Raw genomic sequence first — 12,849 nt, forward strand, 5'->3', positions numbered from 1 at the left:
CTTTCAGTACAGCTTAGACGCTCCATCCATACCTCTGGGATACCACGAGATCAACCAGGTCATTTGAGAAGATCTACTACAGTTACACACATTCAGGACCTGGTTGGAGCCGAGGGAGCTTCCAGTGAAGCTCAGTTTCTACAGAGACCACTATCTGAACATCTCTGTGGAGGGTTTCATTGTTCCTTCAGAGTAAACTCGGATCCACCTACCACACTCACTGAGGTCTCCATCGGGAAGTTTCGAGTTCCATCGCACCGACTCCGTATTGAGAGCAGGTGAGCTGAGGGGATACCCAAGGAGAGACGCATATGCACACTATGTGATCGACAAGAGGTGGAGTCAAAGGAGCACTTCGCGTTCCAATGCCTCGTGTAATACTAGATCTGCCGTCAATACAATTGCCTTTTTAGGGACGGTCTTGGGCCACTATCCAGACTCTCTCATACCCAGACCAAGGATGCCTCGCCGCCTTCATCCATGAGGTGGTCCGCTATAGGGAGCACTTACTCAGGACGCAAAGACAGGACCCGTTCCCTCTCAGAGCAAGATCGCAGAGTTCTTCCAGTCAAACCGCACGCGCCCCACAGTCACTGATAGCAGATGCAACAAAGACCCAGAGTCCGAGGCACGCCGCACTCAACAACGGACAAACATGCAGATCACATTGAGCGAGCTCCCATCCCTGTTCAGGCCTGGGGCTGACCAACAGTGGTTACCATAGCCCTGATCAAGAGCAGAGTCATTGCCAGGAGACCGAGACAGGCGGCACCCACAGATAGTCGCCAACGGTCCATCACTGGCTACATATCAGTATCCCCTTGATACACATATACCTCTATGGAGCCGCTTGCATGGACCATTGCCAGCCAGCCCTGATGGTGACTGACGCGAGTATGAGGATGATGATGATGTCACTACTAATGAAATGACTATGTACTACTTAGCACTTAGCATTCAGCATGGGTGATGATGCTCGTTTAGTAGCTCCACCCTTTCTGTATCAGTTTTCTATCAGTCTCATAGACCCATCGATCTTCCAAAGGCTTTAATCAACTCTCTCTCTCTCTCTCTCTCTCTCTCTCTCTCTCTCTCTTGAGGCTTAAGAGTTGATGTGGATGAGCTCGGCTGCTCATTGCTTGGCGGAGGTGGAGGCAATTGTGCTTTCTTTTTAAGAAGTTGAAACTCTCCCAGAGATTGGGACAATTCCGTAGAAGGATTCCGATGGGAATTGACACAAGGAAACTCAGGATGCTAGAGAGTGCGGCTCCTTCAAGTTGATGTGGTGGTACATTATGTTGTGGAGTCTGTTGTTGGAACAGAGGCTAGAGTACAGTATCATTACTTTATGGGGCCAAGTCATGGATTGGTGTGGTGCTTGCTTCTCAGCCTCAAATTGAGCTTGTTTCTTTGCCTCAAATCGAGCTTGTTCCTTTTGTACCCATTGTTGAAGTGCCTGAAAACGAGCCTTCTCCACCTCTGCATTTGGGTATGGAGCTTCTTGATTGATGTCAAGTCTTTTAGTTTTGGAAGCTTGAAGTAAACGGTAGAGGGCACGTAGTTCAATGTTTTCTATCTCTGGTGGGAATGAATCCGCATAGTCGTCTGGTTGCATCACGTCATCCTCTGTATGTGTGGTACTGCGAGAATCTTGGAGTTGTTGGACTTTTTGGACCAAGTCGGAGATGCTGTCCTGAAGCTGGGAAATTTGAAGTTGCAGTAGTGTTTCGCCTTATACGTTGACTTCAGGGGTCTTTTTTGGACTTGAGTCTTTGATCTCTGGAGAGGCTTCACGCGAGCGTTGCGACATATCGGAGATCCCTGTGAGAAAAGCGCGAACCTGCGCTCTAGTTTGTACCATTCCTAGAAGAAGATTCGGGCTGCTCCTTGAGGTTGCTCATGCTGGAGGGGGCAGGCGAGGCAGGATGGAACCACCCGTGGAAATCTGGTAAAGGAGGTCCTGTCTGAGGTAACACTGGTGATGCCGAAATGGGTGTTACTGCTCCTGAAAGTACAGGAGTAGGTTGCAGAGTCCACGGATCTGAGAAGGGATACAGAGCTGCTGTCCGAAGTGGAGGATATCCAAGAGAAGGAGTGCCTTCAGTCTTGGGGAAGGTACAACCTGTAAAGGAGGATATCTGGGAGCTGAAGGAGGTGGAGAGTACCCTGGAGATGCCGAAGGTGAGGGGTAAAATTCTCTCCAAAGATGGACAGCAAGCTCTTGAGGAATATCGTGTTCTCGGTATCTTCGTGTCTCGTGGAACACAACCTGGACGGTGCTGAGGAAGTAATGTAACTGAGGTGCCTCACGCAGAAGGTATAGGATGTGGTCCAAATCACTAGGAGGGCACGTGACACAGAAGACCCATGATGCCAAAGCTCCGAAATGGGCTGGTTGTGCAATCTGAACACGATATTGTGTGGTAGATGATGCCTGAGGTGTCCTTGAAATGCCAGGTGAATTACCAGGGGTTTCCATGCTTTAAGGGAGCGTCTTTCATTTGCTGTAATTGGATAATGACAAGAGAATCCTTAAAAGTAGAATGGAAAGAATCCACCTGGCATTGATTTAACCTGCCAATTTGTTGCGTAGAAAAGGCCTGCAGATTTCTGTCCGGAGGTCCATGTTGCAGTGGGTGGTGAGGAGCATATCTGGGCCTGGCTGGTCCGGATTGGAAAACGGGAACAGGGCGCATTTAACAGGCTGTCTTCATCGCGATAGGAAGGCTGAACCGCTGCTGAACTGGCAGGAAAAGGTGGCGAAACAAGGGGGGAGGGCAGGCTGTCAATGGCGAAACAGGCTGATGGCGAAACCAGGCTGCAGGCTGTCAATGGCGAAACCAGGCTGTCAATGGCGAAACCAGGCTGCAGGCGTCCAAGGCTGATTTGCGACCGAAATGGCAGGCTGATGCTGAATCTAGTGCTGCAGGCTGGCGAGGCTATCGCTGATCTGGTGCTGCAAGCAGGGAACCAGGGCCGAAAAAACTGGCGAGGCTAGGGGCTGCACGTGGCGAGGGGAGCAGGGCAGCGAAATGGCGAGGCTAGGGGCTGCGCAGGGAGAGGGGAGCAGGGCAGCGAAATGGCGAGGCTAGGGGCTGCGCAGGGAGGCCAACCTGTTTGACGAAAAACTGTACGGGCGTTGAAATTGGATCGTACCTTTTTGTCTTTTCGTTTGTGCTGCCTTAGGTTGGGTGGTTGCCCAAAAAATTAAAGGGTGGGTTTATTTAACCCTTGGGTAATCTAGGGTAGACCTAAGGTTTGGGGCTGGGTTTGCCTTTTTAACCCCTCTAGGTACCCTTTTTATAAGTGCTTGGTGCCAAAAGGTGTGCCTATTCGAAGGGGTGTGACGCTTGGAATAGGTGCACCTTTTCATGAAGGGGTGTGTCCCTGTTTTTAAAAGGGGTATCCCCACATGAAGAGGTGTGTCCTTTTTTCCACGATGGGGTGTGTCCCTTGGGTGAGCAGTCAAAACTCTTCATCAAAAGGTGTGTCCGATGGTGGAAAAGGTGCATCCCTTGGTTTTGGGACAGGCCAAGCACATGAAAAGACACGATTTTTGTCGTGTCCATTCACATCAACTCGTGATGTGTGGGAGATGGAGAAGCCGGTTGGCGCTAAAAATTTTTACGCTCATCCTCTCCATCTCTTCCATGCACAATGTGCACGGATATCCCTCTCCATCTCTTCCATGCACAATGTGCACGGATATCCTTCTAGCGGAAAAAGATGTATCAGTTCGGCGCTAGAAGGTGGGGGGCATTTCCTACAGGCAGGAGCGAAATTTGCTCTGATACCACTGTAAGAAATCCTAGATTTACTATATTTAGAAATGTGCTAAGGAACAAAAAGGAGACTGAAATAGCAGAGAACAAGGAATAATTGTATTGCTTGAGAGTCTGTAGTGTATCTGTAGTGTCTCATCCATACAATTGGGCCTCTCTTATATAGAGAGTGAAGAGTCACACATGAAAAGGTGTGTACTCCAAAGTGTATGTGCATGAAGAGGTGTGTACCCCTTGTGAAGGGTGTGACCCTTGATGAGAGGGTACATTACATTAGGAATGTCTCTTCAATAGAATGTCTCTTGTGAAGGGTTGTGCCTCATAGGAAGTGTCCCGTCGAAAGGGCATACCCTTCCACAAGTGTCCATTCATCAAACCATCCATAAGTCTAGATATAGAGAAAGGAATACGTCACAGATCGTGACACACAGCCCTCCTCAGAGGAGATCGTCAAAGACGAGGCATCACCCTTCACATAGCACATCAGATCCAGCGATGGAGGAGACCACGCCCTCCTCCACACCACGACACAGCCCGACAGATGCAGATCCGAGAGATATTCACATCACACTAGAGAGCTATCACGGTGCCGAGTTTTGGTTTTTGAGTCTCAGACCTCAGCCCACACTTGAGCTTGTATTTGAGTTTTGAGTTTCTTTGTTTGAGCTTTTGAGCTTTTGACATAGCATAGCATAGCACTCAGCAAATGGGCCTTAGCATACCCTTTGCTTTTGCTTTCGATTCAGCCCCATGAAGCTGGTATGAGCTATCTTTTTTTCTGGTGTACTTTGTCCCATAGACCCACGAGGTCTCCCGAGGACATTAATCTCTCTCTCTCTCTCTCTCTCTCTCTCTCTCTCTCTCTCTCTCTACTACTCCATACTCAGTACTTCTGTTGGAAACAGGAAGGAGGCCAATTGAATTTCATGCACTGATCAGAGTTATGCAATACCTAATAGAGGTGCAGCAAATGCAACCTGATAGGTTGCCTCATAAAACATGGAATGCCAGCACAAAGCTTCAAAAGAACCACAAAAGTAAGATCATCTGTACAGGATGGGCAACCGACATAAGAAAATGGTTCAGCAAATAGAAAGTGGAAGCATATTTGACCATGCCGCCTGAAAAGGTCACCATGCAAGAGTTTCAACTGTCTTTACTGAGCACTTTGCAAACTCACTGGTTGACAACTGAAAAGAAGGTAAAGCTGGAATATTACCAAGACAACATAAATCCCACATGTTGGTCTACATACATGTCCATAGAGACTACATTTGCAATTGAGAAGGGAGCTTGGATGCATCAGCCCAGACATGCTAGAGTCTGTACCCTTTGTGACATGCAGACAGTTGAGACGGAGGCACATGTAGCTCTACAGTGCCCCCGATATGCACATATCAGGGAGGACTACCAGCAGATACTGGAGGACTAAGCTCAGCTGACATCAGTTCTCTCATCAGCAAATACTTGACGAGCACCAGCGTCCCATCATCAGCTATGCACTAGCCAGGGGGACATGACATACGCAGGATTCCGCTCCGCTCCAGTCCTTTTCTTTTCATTGTTACATCCAGATGTATTTGATTATGTATGATCAGACTTAGGATTCAGAACGGGTGATGATGCTCGTTTCAGTAGCTCCACCCTTACTGTGATTTGTATCAGGTTTTCTTTCAGTCTCATAGACCCATCGGTCTTCCAAAGACTCTAATAAAATTTCTTTCTTTCTTTCTACTGCCTCTCCAGCAGCATTGGGATCTTTTGTCACTCGTCTTTTTACCTGGCGTCAAGAACTCAGACTCCTGACCCCTCTCCTTGAGGAGACTCTATTTTACATTGTATTGAGACGGGTCCCATGGGTCATTTTTGGCCCCCCAAGGACGTTAATAGACTCTACTTCTACTTCTACTTCTCTCTCTCTCTCTCTCTCTCTCTCTCTCTCTCTCTCTCTCTCTCTTCAATTCCTCATCAAATTATTCAAACTCAGTTCAAGGCATCTCCATTGCAGGTAGATGCAGCATTCTAGACTATCACTTATCTAAACTGAGTGCGTGACTATGGCTCCTGTACTGCAAGGCGACGCAGGTTACCTTGGTTGGCGTTGTCCTCGTCTATGGCATTAGCATCTCAGGGCGATCAGAGATGCCGGTATGTGCACACATGTAGATGGTTCAAGCGGATGAGTTTCCATATAGACGGGCTGCCACCCTTCCAATGCAGTATTAATGCTCCGTTTGTCCCATTTCGGGGCAACGAGTTCAACCCAATCCTCCGGGAGGATCTGTTACAGCTACACACTTCAAGACCTAGTTGGCACAAGCAAAGCTCCCGGTGAAGCTCAGCTTCTATAGGGACCATTACCTACGCATGTCCGAGGAGGGGTTCATCATCCCACCGGGATACACTCAGATCCACCTACCACACTCTCTTAGGATTGCCATTGGGATCGCACCAACTCCGTATCAAGAGTGGATGAGCAGAGTGATCCCCAGAGAGAGTCATACCTGCACACAGTGTATCAACACGTGGTCAAGTCAAAGGAGGACCTCGCCTTCCGTTGCCCGGTCTACTATGAGATTCGTGGATGATATCACTGCCTTTTCAGAGACGGCTTCGGGCCTCTTTCCATACTCCTCTCATACCCAGACCAGACATGCCTCGCGGCTTTCATCCATGAGGCAGTCCGACATAGAGAGCATCTCATCAAATCACAAAGATAGGGACCGGAGACCTTATTAGACCCATCTCAAAGTGTGATCACGGAGTTCTTCCAGCATGAGCACACTGGCCCCACGATCACAGATAGCAGGCAAGACACTCGACAGAGGACAGATACACATATCACACTTGCTGACATCTCATCTATGTTTAGACCTGGGATACAGCCGACTGGGGTTACTGTGGCACTTGCCAAGCATAGAGCCGCTGCCACTTCCAGACAGTAGACAAGGATCTATCACGCGGTTTTTGGCTGCACAGCCTAGTCCGTCACCGGGCTTGCCTTGACGCTTCATGCGGCATGTGCTATATTGTATTGTATTTACTATGGTGACAGATGATCGTGACATTGACTATGTCCTGCACAGTTCTCTAGCATGGGTTAGGATACTCGATTAGTAGCTCCACCCTTTTGCTCCATCGTATCAGGTTTTCTATCAATCTCATAGACCCATCGGTGTTTAGTAGACTTTAGTGAACTTTCTTTCTCGGCACATCTTTCGTTCCTACTACGTCTAGTTAAGCACTTGACAAAATGGAACACATGCGCCAAAAATCATTGTACCTTTTGTATAGTGTTACATCAGAAAATATGACAGAGATATTTGGACTCTAAAAACAATATATTTGGCATTGCATGATCAACTTAGTACAATTGGGATTTGCTCAGACACTACAAATAGGCTCTCTAAATCAATGTCTCTCCGACCACTCCCTCTTGCTCTAGTCTCTCTCCGCTCCTCTTGTTCTTCACTATCTCTATTGGTTCTCCCTTGCTTCCTTCCCTCCTGGAACCATTTTATACAATCTGCCTGTCTGTTTATCCACTTCTGCAAAAGGGCACAAGCTAATTGTCTGCCTTGGCACTTTTCTTCTCCTAAATCTAGTTCTAATCTTTTGGTAAATGTTCAACCTGCACTTGCTCCTCATGTGGAAGGGGATGGCGACACAGTGGTAGATTTTGTATGGCGTTTTGTATGCTGGCAAGACTTTCATGTACTCATTGTGAAAGGAGGATCATAGCTTAGCCAATCTCTTCAAAGTGTCCGCATGATCCAACTATCTCCTCCCCAAGCCTAAGTCAATTAGCCCAAGGGCGTTTTCATTTGCATGCCCCATTGGGGCCTTGCCGTTGACAACAACAGTCTCTCCAATACAGCAACTACAGACCAGAGACTTTCCTTCATTAGGCTTAACTTCATCTACAGCTGCCAGGCAATTGCCAACTCTTAAAATTCCTTCCAATGCATGATAATCGTCACATTGCTTGAACTTTCCAGAGACGTTTGACTTTGGATTGAAGCAGCTGTCCTGCTGCCTGCCTCACACTCAATTCACTACGTGCATATCTCTCAGAGCGCTGGCTCTGAAACCAAGTGGTAGGGGCGAATGATCTCTCAATCTCTCCATACCACGCTTTCTATTATCGAGATGTTCGGAAGTGTGGAGAACTAATTTGGACTAGAGATCTTAAGCAGCTGTGACCCCTATCACGGAGTCAGTTGTCATCCATTATTTTCGTAGCCATGAGCATATGTCAAGCGTCAGTTATCTTCATATGAGTCGTTGTTTGCACTTGTTTTAGGCCAGCAAATTTGCTACGGACACTGGTTTAATTTTTAGGTATTTCCTATTTCATAGAGTTGGACAACTTTAAAAAACCTATGATCTCATATATGCAAACACCTCCACACACCAATATAAGCATACACCTATTGATTGGGATTCTGTCAAAGCTGAAGGGCACACTCACTCATAACCCAAGTCAAAAGGTTAATCAAAACTCCCCCACGTTATCTTCATCCTAGCTGCAACGGCTTGTGAATCAATGCTTATTCCATGTGTCTCTCCAGGTGTAGCAGACCAACTACCCGCTAGACATTATGGTTCGCTTGCCGGCTCCTCTAAACCGACGCGATTACTTCTTTTTTTACGTGAGAAGCCCCACGATTCATTCACTCAGGACAAGAATCGCATCATTCCCACGCAAATCAACACGATGAACGTCGGGGAATGAACACATGCACAAATATGTATCGAAGCAAACAGAAGAAATAAAGTACCACCAACGGAAGAAGCAATTGTGAAAATGGAGAGGCATGACGGCTTGTCTGGCGCAGAACCCAGATGCACTTCGCTCATAACCTCCTGATGGTCCTCCTCGCTCTCATCCATGCTTAAAAGCAAATTTCAAACATCTCTACAACTTTCGTTTTCTAAGCAGCTCGAGCAAGCCTATCGGAATATATTTATATATATACGTATACGTATCTCTCTCTCTCTCTCTCTCTCTCTCTTCATGTATATATATATATATGTGTATGTATATCTATCTAGATATGTATATACATATAGACATACACACACACACTTATTGTGGTACACACACGCACACACACATACATACATACATCTATATCTGCATGGTACTTCGCCTTGCCACTACCATGTTTGATGATATAGTAGCACTACTCATTGAGAAGGACCGTCGTAATAAGGAAGCCCCTCTTGCCTGTCCATACGCAAGTTGAATGTTCTCATTAGCTGCGATGTACTGTTAAATGATCGACAAAATGCCCAAGGGATGGTGTTAGAGTATCGTGTATATAATTTTTGGTAATACATATCAGGAAATTTTTTGTCTTCCATCTAGATCATCAAGCGCTAGTGTACTTAATTAATAAGACAATCATGAAGCCATAGTCGATTTGGTGGATGCTATTTCTTCAAGAATTCAACTTCAAGATTGTCCACAAGTTAAGTTTGTCATCACAATGTTGACCGAACTACTTGTCTCACGGCAAAGATAAGAATCTAGCAAAGGGATTGATGAATGTCTTCCCAATGCTAACCTATTTGTGGTATCGATGTACACAAAGAGATCCTCTAGAATCTCTCAAACAACGATGATGTTTCTCAAATATGCGCACAAGGACAAACGGTGAAGAATTGCATTGAAATCCTTGAAGTATTCACTCATAGGCAGCTACTTATATAGAAAAGGGGGGGCACGGTCCTCTGGGGATGTGTATTTCCACTCCAAAAGGCAATTGTAATGAAGAATCCCATCAAGTGGTTGTCGGTTATCACTTCACCGTGGTCACAATCCTAATTGCGAGATTATGGTAGAGCACTATCTACAGCAATGTGGCAAAGAACCACAAAGAATGAAGAGGCCAACCTTCCAAGATCATATCTGTTCCGATCAACGTATCCATGGGAGCCATTCCAAAAGTGGGGACATGGCAGTCCATCTGGCATGAAATAAGTACATCATGGTAGCGACCAGCTATGTCACCAAATGGCCAAAGAAAAAGCCCTCAAGAACACATAGCCAATAGCATAGCAAGCTTATGTCCCATTGCGATAGTGTCCCTACAAGGGGTTCACTTCATGAATTTGGTCATCGATGTGATAACAAAGGAATTCCTCATTTAGCATAAGAAATCGATGCCATACTATCCAAGTGCGAATGGTTAGGATAAAGCAATGGCCACATTTCTTTTAACACTCCAAAAAAAGGCATTACTTTGGGCTTCCCAGTACATCGTCACCCCTTTTACAGATTTTGTGGCCCTCAGTGCCACTTTCTGTTGAGAGTTGTGGTGCCATGAGCACATGTAGAGCAAAGGTATGAGTAAAGGGTAAGCTGCCACATGGCATGGAGGAGATATCCCACATGTGAGCAAGCATATGCATGTAAGTACCCTCACCTATAAAAGGGAGGTTCATTTGAAGTAATATCAATCAAGCACTTTGCACTATCTCAAGATTCTCTTTATGAGTCCAAGCTAATCTATCTTGGAACCTAATTGACTTGAAGTACATGTCATGAGCACTCTCTTCATCATGTTTGCACTTAGGTTGCATCCTCCTTAGATTAGTGTTGTATTAGGATGTTGTCTCAGTGACTAGGAGAGCTCGATCCCCCGATTTCTCATGGTATCAGAGCTTAGGTCTAGTTCTCCTAGATTAGTGTTAGATTGAGAAAATTCCGTCCATTCAATGAAAATTATGTTCATTGCTTTAAGATATTTCCATCATTCCTAATGAGAGAGAGAGAGAGACAGAGAACTTCATTCTTGATTGAAAGCCATAGAGAGTTGATTAGCAGTACGAGCGGCACTACAGCAATGACCATCTACAACTCTACACTCCTGTCAGCGCTCCCTGCACGTCTAGCAGATGCCTGTTACTCGGACTCCCTCTGCTCCATAGAGCCTTCAACCAGCCACAACCCTAAAGCTAACAATCCATCGACGAGCACCGGCTCCTTCAAACAACCCTTGCTTCTCCAACAACCTTAGCAAACACTACGATGGCCTCCCAATGGCTGGTGGCTCAGGCAAATTGTAGACTCCTCAGCATCAACGCATGACAAGCACAACTGACTGTTGCTTCTACGACAACAGCCAGCTCCGCCTCGTGTCCAACTCTATCATGGCTCATAGCCAAGGTAGCCTTGAGCTACAATAAGCAAAGCTCCCTGAGCCCTAGCAACTCCAAGCCTCACAGGCCGGCCCGACCCTGCACGAACTGCAGTGACTCCAAGCGTCTTGCCAAGCCAATAGCTCCATCAAGCTCCCAAGCACCCAGTTTCAACAACCGTATGCAACACGGCACCTGCGCCAACGCTCTGCATGCCAAGCCAAAGCAAAAGCCGTCAACTACCTGTGCATCCTCCACCTTCCAGCAACGAACACCAGTGCTTCCAATCCTCGCCGTCGCTTCCGAGACTGTGACGCGAAATCCCCAGAAGAAATCGTGCGCCTTTGTGACCTATCGTTCCTCTGCATCTTCAAAGGTGTCTTTCTAATGTTTCCTAAGGTTCACAAAAAATGACACGTGGTAGATAAAACTTGACCCAAGATAAGTTTTACCTTGGTTAGCCAAAGCAGATAAGGTTGGTCAAATTTACCACTGTGGTAAAGTTTCACCATGGTTAGGATTAGGATTGGTTAACTGCCACATCACTAAGTGCCACCTAAGCACATAGCCCCTGCCCAGCACAGTTTGGAATTTAGCATGTGAATCCCTGTGCCACATCATCAAGGCCCCCTCTTCTTCACAAAAATTTGGCAAGCCGTAACTTCCAATCCAGGAAGAATTTGCATGCGCTCCAAAAAGGAAAAGTGATAGTCTTTTTGAGCTCTACGTGCCTGTCAAGTTAGAATCATTGTTAGCAATTAGACACTGCCAATATTGGAAAAAAAATCTATTGGTAAGACCTTTGCAACAAATGATAAATCAAAGCATGAATGCACACATCATTGTCATAAGCATGCCAAAAGCACAAAGCATGGCATGAGATGACCATAGCACAAAGCATGGCATCCACACATAAAGCATCAAGGCACATGGAAGAACAAAGCATCATGCATGAAGCGACACAAGGAAGAAGATTGCAGATTGAAGAACCAGTAGGTCAATTACACAGCATTGTCATCAAGCCATGAGCCAAAAGGTGACATCAATGGAATGTATTGAGACACAAAAACCTTGCCAACCTTGCCTATATTTTGTAAATCATACCTGACCACCTGAGAGTAGCCATGTAAGCACCCAGGGGAGGATTTGATCTTGTAACTCACATCTGACCACCTTGCAGTAGCCAAAGGATCATGGCACCAAGGGGAGGTGTTGAGAGTTGTGGTGCCATGAGCACATGTAGAGCAAAGGTATGAGTAAAGGGTAAGCTGCCACATGGCATGGAGGAGATATCCCACATGTGAGCAAGCATATGCATGTAAGTACCCTCACCTATAAAAGGGAGGTTCATTTGAAGTAATATCAATCAGGCACTTTGCACTATCTCAAGATTCTCTTTATGAGTCCAAGCTAATCTATCTTGGGACCTAATTGACTTGAGGTACATGTCATGAGCACTCTCTTCATCATGTTTGCACTTAGGTTGCATCCTCCTTAGATTAGTGTTGTATTAGGATGTTGTCTCAGTGACTAGGAGAGCTCGATCCCCCAATTTCTCACTTTCTTGGCTCAATACCAAGCTTGGTCGAATGGACCAAAAGGATCTAATGCTCAACAACTATGTGGCCAAAATCTGCACTCTTCTCAACCAGCTTCCTAATGTGAATCGACCATGCAAAAGAAGTATTGAACTCCTTTTTAGTTAATGGCCTTAACCCTAAACTAAAACAAGTTGTGGCTTCTACTAATATTGTCACCCTCACATTCTAGAATATCATGGATGGCACATGCCGCATGGAGTAGATGCTGGTCCACAAGAGGAGTAGATGGAGTAGATGCTGGTCCACAAGACGAGCCATCACCAAAAGGGGAGGTCTAGTAATATGGACTCTTTGGACGAGTCCTCTGCCTTTGTGTGAGA

The 12,849-nt window shown here is 46.2% G+C and overlaps 1 protein-coding gene across 3 annotated transcripts in view; it reads right to left on the minus strand.

Moving 5' to 3' along the window:
- The window catches only part of LOC147886697 (Putative methyltransferase family protein), a 35,862-nt gene extending 27,110 nt beyond the window's left edge, over positions 1-8,752 (minus strand). For all 3 annotated transcript variants that reach the window (XR_015543310.1, XM_087395530.1, XM_087395529.1), the window contains exon 1: positions 8,564-8,752. Coding sequence is in view for 2 of the 3 variants with exons in the window: in XM_087395530.1 (XP_087251656.1) it covers positions 8,564-8,675 (112 nt within the window). In the remaining variant the exon portion in view is untranslated. The remainder of the gene's footprint in view (positions 1-8,563) is intronic.
- Between the last annotated feature and the right edge of the window lie 4,097 nt (positions 8,753-12,849).

Source organism: Dipteris shenzhenensis, chromosome 24 (assembly GCF_047967505.1).
Source record: "Dipteris shenzhenensis isolate YYH24624 ecotype China chromosome 24, Dip_SZ_1.0, whole genome shotgun sequence".
In the NCBI taxonomy this organism is placed as follows: Eukaryota; Viridiplantae; Streptophyta; class Polypodiopsida; order Gleicheniales; family Dipteridaceae; genus Dipteris; species Dipteris shenzhenensis.